Source organism: Diabrotica virgifera, chromosome 5, assembly GCF_917563875.1.
Source record: "Diabrotica virgifera virgifera chromosome 5, PGI_DIABVI_V3a".
Classification (NCBI taxonomy): Eukaryota; Metazoa; Arthropoda; class Insecta; order Coleoptera; family Chrysomelidae; genus Diabrotica; species Diabrotica virgifera.
Window position 1 is genome coordinate 252,587,943 of NC_065447.1, and position 22,046 is coordinate 252,609,988.

At 33.2% G+C, this 22,046-nt stretch overlaps 2 protein-coding genes across 5 annotated transcripts in view; both read left to right on the forward strand.

Moving 5' to 3' along the window:
• LOC114334831 (putative mediator of RNA polymerase II transcription subunit 26) overlaps positions 1-8,323 on the forward strand; it is a 79,983-nt gene extending 71,660 nt beyond the window's left edge. For 3 of the 4 annotated variants that reach the window (XM_028284934.2, XM_050651121.1, XM_028284935.2), the window contains one exon: positions 7,198-8,323. In XM_028284934.2, coding sequence (XP_028140735.2) covers positions 7,198-7,538 — 341 coding nt within the window. In that variant the 3' untranslated portion in view covers positions 7,539-8,323. The remainder of the gene's footprint in view (positions 1-7,197) is intronic. The other variant, XM_028284936.2, reaches the window with a different exon arrangement.
• A 1,614-nt stretch (positions 8,324-9,937) lies between these two features.
• Positions 9,938-20,193, forward strand: LOC114334832 (uncharacterized). Its single transcript, XM_028284937.2, has 3 exons — positions 9,938-10,221; positions 13,571-13,690; positions 19,904-20,193. Exons 1-3 carry the CDS (start codon positions 10,070-10,072, stop codon positions 20,130-20,132), a joined length of 501 nt encoding a protein of 166 aa, XP_028140738.1. The 5' UTR covers positions 9,938-10,069; the 3' UTR covers positions 20,133-20,193.
• Positions 20,194-22,046: the final 1,853 nt, after the last annotated feature.

Consider the following 22,046-nt stretch of genomic DNA (forward strand, 5'->3'; position numbering starts at 1 on the left):
GAAATTTCTACTTTTAAAGTCGGAACTTTTAATAACTTTTCAACAACTAAACTATTATACACTTTTAAACTAAACTGGAAATTTATACTTCAAAATTATAAATTTTTACTTGTTAAACTTCTATCAAATTTCTGTTTTTAAGGTAAACTAGAAATTTTTGCTTTAGATTCTTACGTGCTTAAGTTAAGTTAAGGTTAAGTCTTAAATTTGCTTTATTTCTTGAATTTTTTTTGTTACGTTACACTGCGTACACAATCATATTAGTTTGGATATAAAATGTCAGATATTTATCAAAAATATTCTTTAAGTATGTATAATGTTATATCGATGTTTATATAAATATCATTATATTTGCCAACCCTTGTAAAAATATTATCATTGAGTCAGGGAAAAGTTGAAAAATCGTCTGGAAGAGAGAGTCTGGAAAAGTCAGGGAAAATTATTTTGAGAAAAAAGTGTCTACCCTGTTTTACCAAAAACTGTTTGGGGTCCGTCTCACCCTAGGTGGTCCAACTAGACCGTATATGGTGGTTCATGTAACCCTTAACGGTTGGGTTAGTTGGACCATTAGAACGTTTTGTTTATGTTTTTTTATTGAATACTATGTGTTGTTTTTTAGAATTCTGATTTTGTTTATGAAATGTGCAATAAAGTTTGCGTAGTTTGCTATTTTATAACTTAATTAATTAAGCGTATTAAAGAAAATATTGGCACTTTTGAAAATGTGGTCATCTCCCCCGGAATTACCCAATATATGTAAGTACATGGTGTTCTTTTTAAAATAACGAAGTTGCCAAGTGCCTAAACCGAACATTCTGAATAATCGATAAACGTAAAATAAAATAATAAAATTTGTTGACTTTTTGAATTTACAGACTTACGTGGCAATTGATATTATGTATTTTTAATAATTTTTGAATTTTTATGCAGAGACGATGAGGCCGTGACTAGTTACCGTTAATTAGAAAATCAAATAGTAAGGATACGAAAAAAAAAGAAAGGCAACATTGGCTTACCTGATGCTGAGAACTCCGAAACATATTGGAGATTGTTTGCTGTTTGATAGCCGATGTCGATGCTGCTGCATTTATGCCTCTTCCATGTGTGTTGTCGGCAGGATATAGTTGAGAAAATTCCTTCTTGTGTCGAGCTCGTAAATGCTTCTTTAATCCACTCGTGTTTGATTGTTTCATTTTTAACTGAACATTTTTGCCCTGCAGTTTACATAATTTACACTCTGCATATTTTTGGTTCAAATTGTTGTGCAAATAGGCGAAGAGATTTTTAAATTTTTCTGATTGCGAGTTGGCATTAACACGTGATGTAGAAGCACTGGAGTAAGATTCATCTTCCGGAAAAACTGATGACTGAGAACTGGACGACATGCTCGTGGTTTCACATTCCTCTGGGACAAAATCTTTGTCTTTGTCACTGTCATCACTAGCACAATATGGATCTTGTTCTTCGAGAATCTCGTCTGCAGCTTCGTCTCCAACTAGTGGTTTTGCACGTTTTACAGTGGTTGATTCAATCCTGGCACTTCGTTTCATTGTTGTAATTCACTCTACACAATACAATATATATACCGTAGTTGTAAAACACATTAAAAATGCTTACAATCAATATGTAACACGCGTATTCGACGTATTCGCACTCGCATTCGCTGATTGAAAAATTGTTGCGATTGCAAGAGCTAAAAACAGACTGAGACTTGAACCCAAAAGATAAGAAGTAGCTAAGAGAGAAGGACCCATGCGGTTAGTCATCGAATTATCAGGTAGACGAAACACAGGAAACAGAAACATAAACTATCCTGGGAAATTCCCATCTGCAACATCTGCAAGCTGGTGTGGTTTATGACCTACCGCCAAAGGGCCAGACCAGTGAGTAATTGCAAGTACAGGCCAGTCGCATTAGGAAGGTTGAGAAGAATTTACAATATACTTTGCATTATTGATGCAATTTAAGACGGTCTCTAGCGGGTGCTTCCGCCATAAAGCATAGAAACAGATTGTGCGGGTTTTCGGAGAATATGACAATTTGTACTTCATACGTGGAAATGTGGGAATGAAATAAAAATCATTAGTCGAGACTGGGCGAGACTAGACGAGACTAGACGAGACCATACGAGACCATACGAGACGAGACGAGACGAGACGAGACTGCATTAGGTCGAGACGAGACTTTAACTTAGTCTCGTCTCGAGTTAACGAGACGAGACGAGACTAAGTGAAAGTCTCGTCTCGTCTCGTCTCGTGGCAACACTATTCTGCCTGCTGTTTATTTCTGGTTCTATATTTTCTTGTCCATTCATTGTTGATACTAGATACTTGAAGTCCTCTACTTGTGTAATGGTCTCATTATTTAGCTTTTTAGTATTTTTTCTTAAACCTAAAATTGCTAAAAGAGAATTTGTAATCTACATGTCACCTGAGGTCCATCAAAGTTTTTTTAAATATAAACTACTAACTTTTTTGTTGCGGCTATACTGCACAATACTGCTCAATTTTTTGTTGTAGCTAAACTTAACCGCACTATCTTTGCCTTACACATTCAGTACTTTTCTTAACTGAACTGTTCGTTGTAGTTCTCCATTCTTCCTGTATTTTATAGTCCATTATTTCACGGTTTTTGCTCTAAATTTTAAAGAACCGCTTGGATTGACATGAAATTTGGCATACGCATAGCTTACATGTCAAAGAAAAAAAGTGATATTGTGCCGATGTGTGCTTTTGCCCTGGGGGTGACTTAAATAAGTCCGGAAATGGATAAACTAACTAATTTTAAGTAACTTTTGTTCTATAGAGCTTTTTCGCCAAGTCAACACTTTTCGAGTTATTTGCGAGTGAATATGTTCATTTTTCAAAAAAAAACTTCATTTTTAGACGGTTTTTCGCAAATAACTCAAAAAGTAAGTATTTTGTCGAAAAAAACGTTCTTAGCAAAAATATAGCCTGTATAAAAAGTAAAAAAAATGGTGTACGCGTTAGCTCTCTAGGCCTCGTAAAACCAGAGTTATAGCCAATGAAAAATAGATTCATATTCACCAAATTTCAAATAGAATACTTAGAAGTGAAATATCCAAATAATGAAGCATTCTTGGGGAAAACTTATTATAACGTTTTTAAAGTGTTTCAAAAAAGGTTTATTTCTGTTTTTATAAAAAGTTTCTAACATTAAATTTAAGCAAGTTACGCTCAAAATAAAATTGGTCGCTTTTGTTTTGGCAAAAAAAAAATCGGGAAGACCACCCCGTAATTAGCAACTTAAATGAAATTAATCGTTACCGCTCCAAAAATTATTTTACTTAGGTTGTGTTTATATGATTTGTAAGTTTCATCGATTTAAAGTGCTTATTTTGGAAAAAATTTGGTTTTAAAATAAAATTTTTAAAAATTTTAATTTTGAAAAATATGTTTTTTTCAAAATAACTTAAAAATTGTTACAAAAATCTTGAACAACAAAAAAAATCAGCATTGCTCTTCTGAATATCATGTATTTTTTGTTTTTCTGTTAGACAAAAATTGATTGAGATTTGGTGTTTCTAAATTTGCATACATTCGTGATGCATATAACTCTGCTTCTACTAGGTATAGAAACGTGATATATACACCATTTTTTTTTGTTAGGAATGTTTTCTTCGACAAAATACGTACTATTTGAGTTATTTGCAAAAAACCGTCTAAAAGTGTGGTTATTTTGTTGAAAAAATGAACATATTCACCGGCAAATAACTCGAAAAGTATTTACTTAGTGAAAAAACTCTATAGAACAAAAGTTACTTAAAATTAGTCAGTTTATCAATTTCCGGACTTACTTTGGACGAATACTTTTTTACCCCCAAGAGGGGGTGAAAAGCACCCCCGGGGCAAAAGCACATATAGGCACAATATCACTTTTTTTCTTTGACTTGTTAGCTATATGTATGCCAAATTTCATGTCAATCCAAGCGGTTCTTTAAAATTTAGAGGTTTTGCAATATTTTACCGTTAAAGAACGGACTATTATTGTGTTAAAATTTTTTTATTTATTGTTCTATTAATGCTCCGCAATATTCTAGTATTTCATTTGGATTGCATGTTCCTTCCTTTCCTTAAGAAGCAATGTATTTCTGCGTGGCGTCCACGTACAATATTTTCTGGTCAGGTGATATTAGATTTATATCATCATCATTATCATCCAGCCTTCTGTACCAAAGTTGAACATAGGCCTCCCCTAATTTCTTCCAGTTCTATCGGCCTTGAGCTTCCTGCAACCAATTCCCAGCAACCCTTTTGACGTCGTCTGTCCATGGTGTAGGTGGTCTACCTCTATTTCTTCTGTCCTTTCGTCCTTTATTCTGGCTACATGGTTCGCCCAATTCCACTTCAGCCATGCTATTCGCTCTATGATATCTGTGACGCCTGTACTTCTTCTGATTTCTTCGTTTCTGACCCTGTCTCTGAGAGTCAGTCCAAGTAGTGACCTTTTCATTCTTCTTTGGGCCACTCTAAGTTTGGTTGCTGTGTCCTGGGTTAACAATAGTGTTTCGTGTAAATCATGACTGGAAGCACACATTAGTAGAACGTCTTCTTTTTCAAATAATTTGACATGTTCCTCTTGAAGATGTCTGATAGAGCTCCATATGCGGCCCATCCTAAGGACATTCTTCTTTGTAGTTCGGCAGTTTGAACTGTCGAATTACAAAGAACTACAAGAAATAACTGTATGGGCTTTTAGTCTTTTAGTAGGGTGCTAACTAGGGCCCCCTACCATATGTGCAAAGTGTGCAATGCATGCGGGCGCCATATTTTAGGAGGGCCAAAACCCAAGTAAAAAATTGCAAAAAATTTGAAAAAAAAAACAAACAAAAAACACAAAAATTAATTTTAAAATAAATGTTGAGAAATTAAACAGGATTACGTATAAATAGAAGAAAATAAATAGAAGAATACTTCGGCCATATAATAATTAGAGGAGCTAAATTCCATCTACTTGGCCTTATAATACAAGAAAAGTGGAGGGAAAGAGATGGATTGGTCGAAATTAACTTTCATGGTTGTGAAATATTAGATAAAGAAGACGAATGTATAATAAATACACACAGAATTTTATTAGCAGATATATCATCCAGTTACTACCGATTCCTATATGCAAGACCATGTCGGAAGTTAGGCATTTTAATTTATTTTGTTATGATTTTATTATGTTTTTTTCATTTTGATGTTTTCATTTAGTCTACAAATAATAGTCCATTTACTCACGGTTTTTGCTGTGAATTTTAAAGAACCGTTTGCATTGACATCAAATACACATTGACATACACATAGATAACAAGTCAAAGAAAAAAAGTGATAGTGTGCCGATGTATGCTTTTGCATTGGGGGTGGGTTCCACCCCTTCTTGGGGGTGAAAAACATACGTTCAAAATAACCCTGGAATTGGATAAACTGAGTAATTCTAAGGAACTTTGTTTCTATGGAATTTTTTAACTAAGTTAATACTTTTCGAATTATTTGCGAGTGAATATGTTCTATTTTAACAAAAACCCTGTTTTTAGACGGTTTTTCCCAAATAACTCAAAAAGTAAGTATTTTATCGAAAATAATGCTCTTATCAAAAAAATAGCTTACAAAAAGTTTAAAAAATGGCTGGCATATGAAGTCTGTAAACCCAGTAAAAGCATAGTTGTAGCTAATGAAAAGTAAGTTCTTATTCTTCAAATTCCAAATCGAATATTTCAACGTGAAATAACCAAAAAATGAAGCAATTTTCGGGGAAAACTCATTAAAACTTCTTTAAAGTGTTTAAAACAAGCTTTATATTCGTTCTTTAAAAAAGTTTCTAGCATCAAAAGTAAGTAAGTTATGCTCAAAATAAAGTTGGTCCCTTTTTTTGGTAAAAGAAATCTTTTGGACAAATTTTTTTTATCTTGAAAAAAATTGATTTTTATTTTAAACAGCTTAAAAATTATTGGTGATACCAAAAATCTCTAGCAGTAAAAAATGTAGGTTTTTCTATTCTGAATATTTTGGATTTTTTCTTTTCCTGTAAAACAAAAATTTGTTAAGATATGGCTGTTCAAAATTTGCATACACATACACCCGTGATTAACGACTTGTTCAAGCCCTTTTAACTAGAACAGCCTGTTCAAAAAAAGCACTTTGAACCGATGAAACTTATCATACAAACAATAAATAAGTAACTTGTAGTGAAGCGGTAAGGATTAATTTCATTTGGGACGCTAATTAGGGGGTGATTTTCATGATTTTTTTTTTATCAAAAAAGGGACCATCATTATTTTTAGCGTAACTTACTTACTTTTGAAGTTAGGAACTTAAAAAACAAAAAAAAATAATATTTCGCTTTCACTTTTTTATAAGCTGTATTTTTGGTAGGAACATTTTGTTCGATAAAATACTTACTGAACTAACTGAAAAAACTCTATAGAACAACAGTTGTTTAAAATTAGTCACTTTATCCAATTCCTTTTTTGAACGTTTCTATCTATTTTTACCCCCGAGAAGGGGTGAAACTCACATCCAGGGCCAAAGCACACATCCGCACAATATCACTTTATTTATTTGACATGTTGGGTATGTGTATGCCAAATTCCATGTCAATTCTTTAAAATTCGGAGGTTTTGCAATATTTTACCGTGAGTGACTTGACTATAAATATGACTTCCTAAAGTTCAGTTTTTGCTTTATTTCAATTACCTACCTCCCTACCTACCTACCTACCTACCTACCTTCAAAAAATTTATAGAAAAACATGATCCAAAATGCTGTAAGGGGCGCCAAAATCCTTTTTTGCACACAGGCGCCAGTTATCCTTACGGGGGCCCTGGTGCTAACCAGACTGTTAACTCCCTCTTCCTTTGTTTGGAAGCTTAGAACCGGCAACAGTTTTGTTAAGCTGCTCAATTCACCGGACAGCACTGTGCAGACGCAGCTTTTCTAATATTATACTGGTACTAAATGTAAACAAAATTGTTTTGCTACTACCACAACAATTGCTTGCTTCCTAGCACACTACTAAACGTTCCTAAAAACGAACGGTTAAAATAAAAAAAAATGCTTGTAACTCTCTTGAGGATAATGTGAATGCAAAGCTGATTTCGAAGGCCTGTATCTCTTTCAACTCACCATCCACCAGCTTCATTTAACACCCTCTTCAAACCGTCGGCTGATCCGTTATTAATTTTTCCTTTTATAGTTTATGTCAATCCGAAAAATTTACGAGGAGACCTAAAATGGCCTCCAGAAGATGTAAAGCAAAAGATGTACGAAGAAGCTGAAAACCTTAATACTAGTAATAGTTTCCTTTCTATTCAAGGTGGAAAACATCTCCGAGGAGATATGAAGTGGCCTCCAGAAAACGTCAAGGTCCAAGCCGAAGAAGAGAACAGGCTACGTCTCGAATTAGCCAAAGGACCTGTTTGTAGGCCACGTAAAGTGCATAGGGATTACACAGAGTTCTTTGATCAGCATGCTCTAAATTCCAGTTATCCCGGATACAAAATCCCTCCAGGCACTCAGTTCTATAGAGCCGAATAAATGTATTTTAGGTCTTTTGTTATTTTCTAATTTAATATGCTTACTTGTAAGTCTCATTTGTTATTAACACATGGTCTGTATAAGATTAACTATCTCATTATTCGAAGAGGATGCATTATCTTTGAATCTGCTTGTACAAAATATAAAAACCTACTCAAAAGAACGCTAATTCAAAGATAATAATAATTTACAAAGATTTTTCTTATACAGAAGCTATGTAAATAAATATAAACCGCTACGTTTGTGATAATAACAACCTGATGTACCTACTTACTTGATTTTAAAACTAAATTTCGCTTTTTACCAAAATGAGACAGTAAACGAACAGAAGAATCATATAGTTCTAGTGAACATTGTAATAGAGAAAAAGAGGTATGGTGTCATTTGTCAATTGTCATATGTCAGTTGTCAATTGTCACAGTGGTCAGTCGTCAATTGTCATATGTCAGTTGTCAATTGTCTAAGTTTTCTGTTCGTCTACTAGACAAATATAGGTACAAAAGGTACTTAAGCTGAACTGATTTTTGAGCAAATAACTAAATGTATTATACGGAAATGTATTTTGCAATTATTGTATAAAGATAATAAAAATATGTAAAAAAAATTCGATTTTAACCTGCCGCTTACCGAACCCTAAAATTGGTCGACACGACTGCTTGCTATTGATTGCAACAACTATTATGTACATTATTATATAATAACTAGGTTTTAATTACTTATAATGTATAAAAAAATTATTTGTACTGTGTACGGCAGCAAAAATTTTAAATAAAGGCTAAGCCTCATCGATGTTTTATTTAACCCTTACCTGAGAAAAAGAAATGATATCAAACGCCCAAACCAAACACTTCATCCACAAAGAAGCCCGATCAAATGGCCTGCCAGTTCATCAGATTTAACCCTATTGATTTTTTCTTGTGGGGATATTTAAAAATCGTTTTTAAGAAACAGAAACTAAAAATTGTGATAATTTTCGTCAAACAATAATGATAATAAATATCTACAGAACACTTGAACAATAATCGAATCTGCTCACCATCGATTAGCTTATGCAAGGAAGTAAACGGTTCATAGCATCGTTTTTGAGCATTTAATCAAATGAAGTTATCGGCGCCAATCGTGAGAGACAAGGGAAGAGGTATGGTGTTTTTATTTTTCAAAATGAAAGTATTATAAAGATCTTTCAAATTATTTTTTCCGCTTGTAAGCAAAGTATTTTGTTTATTAATGAAAATACGTGAACAAAAAGTGGACTATTCTTTTGTTGTGATTTTTTGTGCTTCATCCATATGATGGATACTTTTTAAATTACAGCGCCACCTATTGTTTTCGTCGTCTCTTCTTTCTTTAATTGTAGTTATGTATTGTTAAGCGTCATTTGTTTTCATTAAATCCATCTGTGTAGTAATGTTTTCATATGCTTAAGATATTATCAATTATTTTGACTTCATTCAGAGATATGAACTGATTTGAACCAGAACAGTTATATTTTTCGATATGTATTTTTCATTTCATTTCTTTTCTTTCCAGCTTTTTCCTTTTGTATTACGTTTTTTTTTTATATTTTGGTTTAGAAAGAACACCAACATAAACGCCCAAATTAAAACAAGCAATACACCGTTAGAAAGAGTGCAGAAATTAGGCTATTTGGGCTGCAATATTATAATATAAGGATACTTGGGATCATAGCTACGAAGTAAAAACTCATATTGAAAAAGCTAGAAGCTCTCTTAAAGATCTTCTCTGCAATTTATCTTTAAGTATCAATATACGCATAAGAATTCTTAGATGATATGTTTTTAGTGTCCTCCTCTACGGAGTAGAAAGCTGAAGTCTTGAACAGAAGATACCATAAAACGATTAGAGGCATTTGACGTATGTTGAGGTCTCATATATACACCGTACAACTAACATAACTATCCTCTAGAGTCTAGAGGCTAAGAAAAGACAAAGAAATTATTGAAAGAACTATCGTAAAGAACAGAAAATTTGCTTACTATGGCCACATTATAAATAATATTAAATACAGACCTCTACAGTTGATTCTACAAGGCAAGATTGAGGGTAAGAGAGGTCCTGGACGTAGACGTATATCTTGGCTGGTCAATAATATCTTGGCTGGTATAGTCAACTGATTTATTTCGAGATGATGTGAATAGAATAAGATGGTCAATGTGGTCGCCTACATCTCTAGAAGATAGGCACACTTAGAAGAATATTTTGGACTTTTAGGTAAATACCACGTGTTCTTCATTCAGAGTTTTTTTCTGTCCGTTTTTCCTAATTTTCCATTTCTCCTTCAATGTCATTTCTTCAGTCATTACCAAAAATGGCTAATAACCTATTTTGATGGGAGATACAAATTAGTTGTTAAAATAAATGTCAAAATGTCATCCATTTCAAACTTTCAACAAATTGACAGTATAATGTACTGTATTCAACAGCAAAACTATTACAAATTCATATAAACAAATTCATGTTTAATCAATTCAACGCTCATACTCGTCTCAACATCACAAAAATGGCGTAAGATGTCTGATCAAGTGAACCAAAACAATCTAAGAACAGAAACCCAACAATGGAACCATTTTATAAGAAGTTTTTGTTGGGCAGCTTCTCTGCAAGGAAGTATAGCATACTTCTTAATGTCCATACATGCTGTAAATCCTTTTATATCTCAGAAGTACGTAAGTATTTTTTATTTATCAACTTTATAAGATCTATTTTCCATGATCAGGACTATTAACAGGGGAAGTTAGAGGTTAAAATATAAGAGATTTAGAAGATATCAAGAGACCATTACTTTTATATTCATCTATTATTCTACTAAACAAATAAAAAAACAAATAAATTCTGTATACAGCGATGAATACCTACGGCAAGGAGACATCATATCTTACCAAAGCTCTTCACAACCCTTTTAGAACACACTTTTAAGAAGGCAGATCTAAACGAATATGGTATCAACATAAATGGAGATAAGCTCAGTCATTTGAGATTCGCAGATGACATCGTCCTTATAGCCGATCGTATGGATGATGCAATAATAACGTTGAACAAATTATATCACGCTTCTTTAGAGGTCGGATTAAAGATTAACTTCAACAAGACGCAAATAATGACTAATCTGGTGCTAAATCGTAATATTGTTGTTGATGGAATGGATATTGAGCAGACTGCATCGTGCATCTTATAAGTACTTGGGACAAGAAATTCGGTTGAGAAGAGATAACTAGACGTGCGAGCTCCCACATCGCATAGGATAGGATTAGCATGAGCAGCGTTTGGTAAACTGGACTATGTATTTAAATCGGACTTACCTATATGCCTCGAAAGGAAAATTTTTGACCAGTGTGTGTTGCCTGTACTCACTTACGAAGCCGAAATATTAACACTCACAAAAAAGGTAGTTTACAAGATTCGCGTAACTGAAAGGGCTATGGAGCGCCAGATGCTGGGTGTCTCCCTAAGGGACCGAATCCCAAAAGAAGAAATACGCGTAGAACAAAAACAACGGACGCCGTCGAAAGAATCGCGTCGCTTAAGTGGAATTGGGCAGGACACGTCGCCAGATTGTCAGACAACCGATGGACAAAACGTATTGTCGAGTGGAGGTCACGAGAAGAAGCACTACGGAGCACAGGACGCTCACCAACCAGATGGGCCGACGATATGAAGCGTGTTATCGGTAACTAGATGCACGCCGCACAAAACAGAGACAGATGGAAAGGGCTGAGGGAGACCTATGTCCAGCAGTGGACGAGTACGGGTTGATGATGATGATTATTACTAAAAAATATTCATCATTTTAATTATGACTATAATAAAGTACCTACATTCCTTATTAATAACCTTAAGATTTAAAATTTAATACACACACACACACATGCTCGTATCAACCCCAGCCCCGGGGGACATGTGTGTTCCAATGGAAAAGTGGAACCAACATGTCCGAAGATCAAACGGGTCACACCCCGTAATGGAGTGGTACCTATCTGACCCCTAAAGCTATACCTCCACCCCTCCCCATCGAAGGACATACCGAATGGGGCAGAACTGTTAGAGCAGAATGAATGAAATGGAAAAAGGCTAGTGGTATTTGTATATGTCAGGGAGGTTCCAATGAAACTGAAAGATAAATTCTATACCAAAGATATACCGGACTGAATGAGAAATAGTTATAAGGAAAGAGGGAGACAGCAAGGGTTAAAATTAAGAATGGTTATATTTGGGAACGTCTAAGTGATGCCAATATTGAAACAATAGGATAGAAAGGCTAAAGAAGACTTAAGACATTTAAGTATACACCAAAAAGGAATAAAAAAAAAGAATGTGTGTGTACTTTGTACGCACGTAAGAAGTTATACTTCTACTACATATTATTTGATTTTTAAGACAATACCAAAAATTTAAAAAAATAAAAGAATATAACGCACACAAATACATTGAAAAATGCCACAAAGAAAAAATGAGTTCTGAACGATAATAATTGTTGGCAAAAATTTTAAATACGCATTTTCTGAAAAAAAAAATTATATAACAAATATACTTACAATCATAAAATGCATAAAAAAATAAAAAAATAAAAACTTGCATCGCGAATCGAACCCGTGAATTTCGTGGCGCTTTGATTCGTAATCGAAGCCTAGAATCACTCATCCAATTCCACATTATTTGTCAGGTAACTGAACGTTTTACTGTTTGACAGTTGTTTTGAATATAATTAAATTATGTAGTTTAAATTTTGTGGAAGAAAATATTAAAATATAACAAAACAGTAAGAACACAATATATTAGATGAAGATTGGTAGAACTTTTGTTGGTAATCAAATTAAGTATGTAAATCAAAGCATTACATACCTACTAGATAAATAAATCTACGCCAAAAAATCATAATTTAAAAATAAAAATCGGACCTAATTTGGGATTTCTCTCTAAAATCCCCATTCTTGAGAAAATAAATGTACAGTAGAGCGTCGATTATCCGAACGTCGATCAACCGAACGACCGCTTATTCGAACTATCGACTTCCGCGTCCCGCACTCGAATACCGAGCAAGCGTTAGTAATTGACGCTTAAAATATCTTCAATTTTCTTCAATATTGTATCCAAAAATAATTATGTTGTTGCAAAGACTGCACTTTTTTGTTTAGTTGCTAGTTGTCATTATCAAGATATAAATAAATATGTAGGTATATAAATATTGCTTTTATTCACTTGTGGATAAATATGTATGACTATAAATATGTATCAATATATTGTAGTTCGATTATCCGAACAAATCGGTTTTCCGAACACCTATGTCTCTCAATTAGTTCGGATAATCGACGCTCTACTGTATTTCAACCTAATCCAAATGTATAATTACAATATGATTATAATAAAAACTACTTACCAAATTAGAATGAGTTTTCCTTGTCCAAAATAGTCCAAAAATCCAAAAATATAGGTATATGAAAACTATTTAAAAAGGCAGTATAACTATTAACTAACTTTTGTTTGTTGTTTCTTTTCACACAAATTTTAAAACGCAACAACCATAAATAATCTAACTACAGCTGTGCCACAGCCGCCATATTAAATAATTTTTGACATGTCATTTGAACATCCAATCAGAACAAAGTTATAATGCGCATGCGCCGGGATCATAGGTTTTAACATATAAAAATTCACCCTCATATCGCCGGTAAAGAAGTATAACTTCAAAAAGGGTGTTCAAGGAAAATATCTTAGAAAACCTACAAAGTGTTCTTTCTTACAAATGTTCTTTCTAACTTATTTGATATAATCATCATCAATAGCTATTCCATCCATCCTCGGATGTAAGCCTCCCCTAGGTGTGTCCATTCATATCTGTTTGCTGTTCTTTGCATCCATTCGTGGCCAGCCATTCGCTCGATGTCATCAGTCCATCTTGTTTGAGGTCTGCCTCTACTTCTTTTGCTTGCCTTTCGTCCAACGGTTGTCTTCCATTCTTCCCAAGTGTCCGGCCCAGTTCTTAATTGATATATTTAGATATAATTATTTTACAGAATTTTCGGATTTGATCCCTACTACTTTCTTTGGACCACAATGGTATATGGACTAGGCATCATGATATTATCTAGACCTGCAATGAGACCTATATCACCCGTTAATCGAATCGTTTTTGGGTAAGTATACAATATAAAGCTGTAAAAATATTTTTAAATTATGATTCTTTAAAAGTTGTTTTTGTTAATAATGTTGTCTATTTTTCAGGGATTTGGAAATGTTTTTAACAATTTATGCATGTATGTACATACAGGAACTTTTAGCGAATCTAAAGTGTTTAGGTGTACTTTATTGAGACCACGAGTTAAGAACCCCGTGGCGTACCTAGAATGTTCCTCTGGCAATTCCTCACGGCATAGGCACCGAAATCCCATCTCTGCCCTTTCCAGTATTCTTTGTGTTGTGGCTGTATCGGATTTTGTTTCTGATACTTAGTATTACCTATACTAACTTTTTAAATTCTTGCCTTCATCTTAGTGCTAATGTGTCGGTTTCGCCATATCGCACCTTTAATAAAAAAAAGAAATAACTCAAAAAACACAGTTTGTGGGAATTTGCAGTCAAAGTTTTTAAGTTTTGCACAGTACAGGTTAAAAATTAATTTCACAAAAATCATACGGGTTAGAGGAATTCTAAAGGTTGGTGTGGAGAGTTTAATTAGTAAGCTCTTAGATTTTAGTAAATGCTAATCCTCTCGTCTATTATTAAGGGTGCAAATGTGTTGTTCTTTTGATAGTTTATAGTTATTTCACTTTATGATTAAACATATATTCTGCGCCGATGAAATAAATCTACATGATGCTCTTTTATTGCTAAATGAACTGTCGTGTAAAATAAACAATTAGGTTTGTTGCAGTTTTGATGTAAAAACTTTGAGTGGACACTGAATTAATCCTAGTTGTTTCTATATTTTCTTAAACACAAAACAAATTTTCGTTTTCTTTATAATAAAATACTGATTATTCGTTTATTTATCTTTATTAACAAAATTGCCTGATTACAAAATTAAACTAAAACATAAGTAACACTATAATAATACAATGAAAAGATATTAATACATTTTAAAAATAAACCGAAAATATAAAATAGATTGTTTCAAGAAACTTGTGTGGATACTCTCAAATATGGCACAACGTTTATCTTAGAACTATGAATTAAAAAAACGATTAAATTATTGAATTATAAAATTGGGAGTAAAAAGAAGGAATCAATCCTTTAGATAGCAATGCTTGCAAAACTTTCCGTTTGTTTGTACTCAATTTTTGTTTTTCTGTATAGGCGGGTTTGAGTGCTATTTCCGTTATTGATCCTATTTTTTTTTTCGTTTGTTCCTTACATCTACCTGTTTATAAGTCTCATCCTTGTATGATGTCTTATAAAAAAATATGTATGATTATCTTTGTTCACTTGTATTGCTTTGATTTCGTTTCAGTTAACATTTTCTCCCTCAGTATTAATCGTAAAGTTATACCCCAATTCTTCTTGCAAACCTTTTAAATCATAAAATGATTGGTAATTCATCTCGTGCACAATTAAAGGTGGGTTCGATTTTCTAGCATTCCTTGTTAAAGTTACATATTGGTCTGGAGTGTAAATAGATCCAGATTTCAAGCTCTTTTTAACTTCTTTCTCAATAAGACTGTGCACACTATCGGCTTCGTTCTGACTGTGGCCCCTTATTAAAAATGTATGTGTAATTCTCTTAATTTTTAACGTGTGCACAGCGAATAAATACAGCGACGTTATATACTTATTCTTGTTTTGGTCCACAGCAATTGTCTGAATAGAATATGACTTCTTTTTCACCATCGCCCTCTTCACTTATATTTTTTAAATAGGCCATTATTATGCAAGAACCGATTTCTATGGAGCCTCGTTTTGCATCACATTTAGATCAAAAATAACAGTGTAAATTTTTATATGCCTGTTTAGATTCTTTCTGTCAGTTCCGACACCGTTAAATTGTAACAGTTCAGTTTTGATTTATAATAAAATGAAGAAGACTGACCTGTATGACATTGCAGCACAGCTAGCCACTCTTACATTTTGGCTGACTTTGTTTCGGTCATTTAATTTCTCAGCCCTACTCCAGTTTTTTTTTCTCCTAAATTTGATTTATATTTTTACTCCAGGTCTTTATTTTCATTAACATTGGAATTGTTGTAGGTATTACACAGATCGCATTGATCTTTTTTTTGGTTGGAAGAAACCGATATTAAATTCAGTATTAAATATTTTATAATAGGAAATATATGTACCAATTTCTTTAATGTTCCGCTCTTGTTCTAATTTAAAATCATTGTATAAATCTTTAATGGTTTTGCTGCCTTCTATGTATTCTCTTGAAGTAGAAACGCGTAGGCAGTGAGATTCAACCCTTGGTATAGAATTAATATGCCCCTTGATGTCGGTTATCAGTTCGGGATCATTTTTTCTGTGCTTGCCATGTTTTCCTCTTAAATCAGCCAGTGCAAAACCATTTGCATCAATCTTAGTCTGTATTGTAAAAATCATGCGGTCAGAAATATCTAAAGTTGATTTAAAAAATGTTTTGCACACTCTAATTTTGACATCATTTATAACAAAATGGAAAGCCTGGTTGCAGCGCCTAGGATTCTCAGCGTTTGTGTACCTGTACTTAGGTTGAATATCATCTATACAAGAATTTATGTATGCTCTTTGCTTTAGCAAACTGCCCAATTCCCCGAATTTGCAAAAAATACCATATCTGTTTGCTGTATTGATATTATCGGAGCACTTAAGTCTGCACTTTTCGGTACATGGCTCTTTCAGACAACGAGCGGGGATAGTTTTTTTTGTATTTTTTGACACAGATACGTAAGTTTACTATTATTGCTTAAGATACTATTACTGTTTGATAGAAACAAGTAAAAGCCTTAGTTTATAATAAAAAAATGTGTATTTATACATATATTAAAGTAATACAAATTGAAACTTACTTCTTCCGTAGTTTCACATTTATTATTAACGGGTTTTTCATTAATGGAATTATTATCCAATGACGAATTTTTCGCTACTAATCCAAGTATTTTTGTGCTCTAGACTAGAAGACGCCACTCTAAAACAAGAGTATAAATATTATACCGGTTAGTTAGACAAGAAGCCGATAGTCAACAAGAATCTAATTAAATTGGATTCTCAAAAAATAAGTACATAAGTATCAATGCAAACATCAAACCATTGCATATTAAAAGTATTAGTATTACAATAATTATTGTTGATTTTATAATAAAGTGAAACAATTCAAAAACGTGAAGGTTTCTAACTACCTATCTAATAAAATAATATTAGAATATTGAAATAATACTTATTGTACTTTATTAATTTTTTAAATTTTTAATAAGAAACTGCATAAAGTTGAAATAATACGGCACATAATAAGAAATAATTTCTACTAAAATGAACTAACTCATAAATGAACTAACAAATCTTCAACTAGTTTTCTAATAAAGTGAAATAAGTCTGAAAGAATACACTTTTCTAAAAAGCGATAGCAAATAATATACTTACTCGTTAGTAAAACACAGAATTGTTTCGTATTGTATCACCTTCTTTGAAAATACCGGATATCTTACCTCCAAACACAGCCGGAGTATAACTGAATTCCACCACTTTACGAGTACCGGTTTGTGCAAAGGCGTTAGTAAAAAAGAGCGGGAAAATCATTTATCTCTCGCATTTTCATCATTTTAACCTGGCTGTTAAACGGAACAGGTTCTTCTCGTCTAGTTATTTCACTTTATGATTAAATCTCGAAAACCATGAATTTTGAGTTATTTCGTTTTTTTATTAAAGGTGCGATATAGTGTTATTAAGGTATCCTGCCAGTCTATTTGGTTTTTATACTTGATTTCTCACTTCTTTATTTAAGTCTCCAAAGCAGGAAAGTGTAACTCCAAGGTAGTTTATTTCCATTACTTGTTCAATACTGATGCCATCAATATCTATTTCACGTCTAATTGGTTGTTTACGGGTTCTATTGTTATAGTTTTCTGAGATAAAGTTGTAATACTGAATTCTTTTGCTCTTATGTTAAAACTCTCGACGAATCTTTGCAGACTCGCTTCATCTTGGGCTATCAATATTGCGTCGTCTGCGTAACAGAGTATTTTTACTTCTTTGTTTCCCATTATTTATCCCCTTCCTTTTGCTGACGCTTTTGATAATGTCATTCATGATTACATTGAAAAGCAGAGGACTCAATGAGTCTCCCTGTCTTATTCCGCTGCCTATATCTATAGGTCCTGTAAGTTATCCATCTATTCTGACTTCCATTTTCTTGTTTTGCTAGATGTTTTAATAATATCTGAGGGAACTTCTAACAAAAAGAAGAAAACTTCTGTTGGAGTGAAAGTAAAAAGATATACTCCAACAGAAGTAAGAAAAAAAAAAGACTAAGTAACTAAAAAGTTGTGGCTGAAAAGAAGAGAATGTGGGGTGTGTAAAGAAAAGGGTGAAACTTTAGTGCAGTAGTACTGAAGAAAGGGGGATTAGAAGGGATAGAAGTAGAAGTGGGAAGAGACAGAGGCAAACTAAATAGAGTTGGCTAGCAAGAGATGCAAGAAAACCACTTGACACTCAAGGATGGATACGGCTCATTTGCATGCCTGTCGAAGAACAGTAGCTCTATATAGATAGTAATGATGACTAAAAGATGAAATAATAAAATAAGAATAATGTACTGAAACTGAATGAAGATGGATAATTGCTAAAGACGAACAAAATATGAAAACATGAAAATGATCTTCGATCATTCTCCCAGGTATCTTATACTGCTGTCAAATATTAAATATATCAAACCTGTAATAATGAACATAACGGAATAATAAAATAATTGATATACAAAATAAATAAATATTTATTAAAATTAACTACCAGATTTTTAACAATCTCTGAGTTACACAAAACATATACCGTGACTCTAACATGACAAAAGTTATACAGAAGTTATATCTAAGATAACAACATTATTTTCTGTTATCTGTTACAAAATTACAGGTATAAGTACCTCTCACTAACATAAAGGGTACAACTCACATGAGTCTTCTACCAAATGGTTATAGTACGCTTGCTACGTACAACTAAAGGAAACTGACAAAGATGAAAATACTACAAATAAATAGGCCCAAGCCTCACTAAGGGAAAATACAATAATGAATAAATAAAGTTAAATATACAATTGACTAAAGTAGAAATGAAGTTGAGATAAATACCGACGATGACCTAAATTAACCGAACAAATGGAATAAACCGAATAACAGTAAAATATTTGGGAAACAAGCTAGTAATATTAAAAAATAAATTTACCCGAATTACATAAACCAATATCAAAGCAATAATAAAGTATTAAAAACCTAATTTTCTCTAGGCTTATTCCTGTGCACAAGAAGTTACCGTAGATACAAAGTTTGGGAACCAAATAATCTAATATACAAATATGTCAAAAAAAACCAGAGGTAACCTAAATCTGGAAAAAAAACATAGTGTATTTAACAGATAGTCTGAAATATAAAAAAAACCAATAGTTACTAAAACACCTCACTAAATGTTCCCAAACGAGGTTGCGGTTACATCCTAGAAAATGATGCACCAGGATGGTGCGCCCCCATGACTCCTGTAGGCCCAGGTGCCAAGACGAAAATTGAGCTGGAACGCTCCCATAGCTTGCTCCCAAATCGACATACTCCCAATGGTGACTTGGCCGTGGCTGCAGTGGTTTCCCTAGGTGGTCAAAGGGCTACGGTTTCATGTTAGGGTTTCTTCCAAATGGCGAATGATTCCTATTAGGCTCCAACAGGAGTTGTCATACACATGTCTCCCGAACTCCAGACAACCCTTGCTGGTAACTTTTTACTTAAAAAAACTGGATTGATGTTATAAAATAAGGTGTATGGAACTCATTCGCCATTTCATGGTACCAGTACCAAGTACCAAACCAACCCACTTAATTAGCAGCCACAAACCAAGTGACGAACGAGAGACGTTTCTCCGCCAAGGTGAACGTCAAATTCTCTCAGAAAACGAAATCATTCTCGATAGGTGGAGTACGTTCCATCACCGAGGTATGACGTCACCCCAGTAGTCCTATACGAGAAATTAGAGAATTTAAATGGAGACCGAGGGAAAATAATTATAATAATAATTAAAGAGCTAATTTTGTAACGTGACCGTTACAAACTTCTCTATTATACAGAAGATTTCTGCAAAACAATATCTCGTTTTCATATCTATAGCTGGTGAATATATTCTTGTTCTACTTTTTCTGTACTTTTATCTTCAGAAAATATTAGTAAAACACTTTTTTATCTTAGTATTTTAGGTTCTCTTATGTTTTGCCACGCAAGTATGAACTGTTTTGAATGGCTTAATTGCATGTATCCTGAAAGAACCTACCTAAGAACCTTCTTAGGCTTCTTTAGTGGCAGAATAATGATGGTCCACTTCCTAGCGTATCTGTACCACGTGGACACAAGAACAAACGTACCAGGAGTACACGTGCATCGGGACAGGGTCTTTGAACAAATGTACATGTATCCCTAAAATACAAAAAAGCATAAATTTTATTGAAAATAAAGACATCCATTAAAAAAATTAAACTTTATTTAAAATTACATTATTAACATTTTGTTATATCACAATATTATACAAATTTGTATAAATTTGTATTCGTACTTTCTTAATTTTTATAATTAAATTAAATACTTAAAAATTAACAGGGGACATATCTATTACGTATCTGATTTAGGCCATTTTTCTGTTGTAGAAATTTTATTATTAAGTATTTCAAAAGTATATTTGCAACAACAACAAATTTTTTTACACAATACTTCTTTTAAATCTTGATGAGTGTCATTAGAACCAAAAGAAGCATAGAATAATTTCTTGATAGTCATAATCCAAGACAAAAGTCGCTATCAGAGACACTTTATTAAAGTCTAGTTGGTTGCAAGGGTTGCAAGGGTGGTCATCAAGACCATTTTCTTATATGTATAGTTAAAATCAATAAGGTTTTTTTTTTTAATTTTGATATACATATATACCTACCTATATTAAACAGTTCTTGTCCGATTTTTGACCTATCTCTCTACATGTAATTACCTGCATTGAAAAGAAAACTATTAAGATTGTCATTAGATTAACTTAACAAGAAGGTAAAAAGTTTTCTGATAATCCAAGCTCTTGATAATTAGCAACAAAAAGATAGTAGAAGGTCAAGCTAGATCCACCTTTAATCGGGTGAGGGTCTTCTTCAAGAGCTACAATCTCTTTCTTGGTATAAAAGTAAGAATGATGTGAAGCTACATCTTCTCTGTCCTTTGGTGTTGAATCGTGGACCTTGAACGAAGATCCGAGCAGAAGGTTATATCGGAGAATACTTAAGATCCTGTGGATCCCAAGTCACAAAAGGAGGGCTTTGGAATAATGAAGAATGAAGAAGAACCGAAAGGTATTAACCACCATCAAATCTCGAAAGATACAATACTTCGCACACATTATGCGAAATGAATCCAGATATGCCCTTCTACAAGCCATCCTGCAAGGAAAAATATTTCGAACACGAGGTCCAGGAAGACGAAGGCATTCCTGGTTAAAGAACCTCAGAACATGGTTCAACACAACATCTCTGCAGCTTTTCCGCGCTACTGCAGATAATAAAAAGATTGCCATGATTCGTCGATTGGTTGCCAACATCTGTCACGAACAGGCACATCATGAAGAAGACTGTCTGTTATGCACTGTGTTAAACTGTGTTTAATATCTTTATTTACAATGACTACTATAGTCCGTCCGCTATAACTTTTCCCATGCGGTACGATTCATTTTCAATCAAATTAAGTCAAAACAGAAAGTGAAACGTACGCCGATGTGTGTAGTATATAGTATACAGTATACAAAATGTATATACCCATCGACGTTCGTTTCAATTTATGTTTTGACTTAATTTGATTGAAAATGAATCGTACCGCATGGGAAAAGTTATAGCGGACGGACTATACGTTATTTGTTTTTAAACCAGGAGGAGTGATTGTTTTTAGAACTCTTTAGCGACGTATTAATATAATATATTTATGGATTACCGTTGAGGGCCGACATGAGATATGATCAACCAAAAAAGAAGATGTATTTGGTGACTTTTCTAGTGACTTTCTTGGGTGTAAATCTGTCTTTTTAGTTTACTCCTCTTGGTTAAAAAATAAACCATAGTAAGTTGAATAAAAGGACTTTACTGAACCTTCAGTTTTTCTATTTGTTTCTGTTTATTTCTATAAAAACTTTTGTAAATAAACTGAATTTAGTATTTAATATTGTCCGAATGTTAAGTTATACGAAATAAATATATCATTATACATTGTATAGCTATAGATACGTAAAACTGAATCAGATCATCATCGAGAAACATTTTAAACGGCTTTCGTCCTTGGATTCTTGAAATTGTTAAATATTTGGGACTGT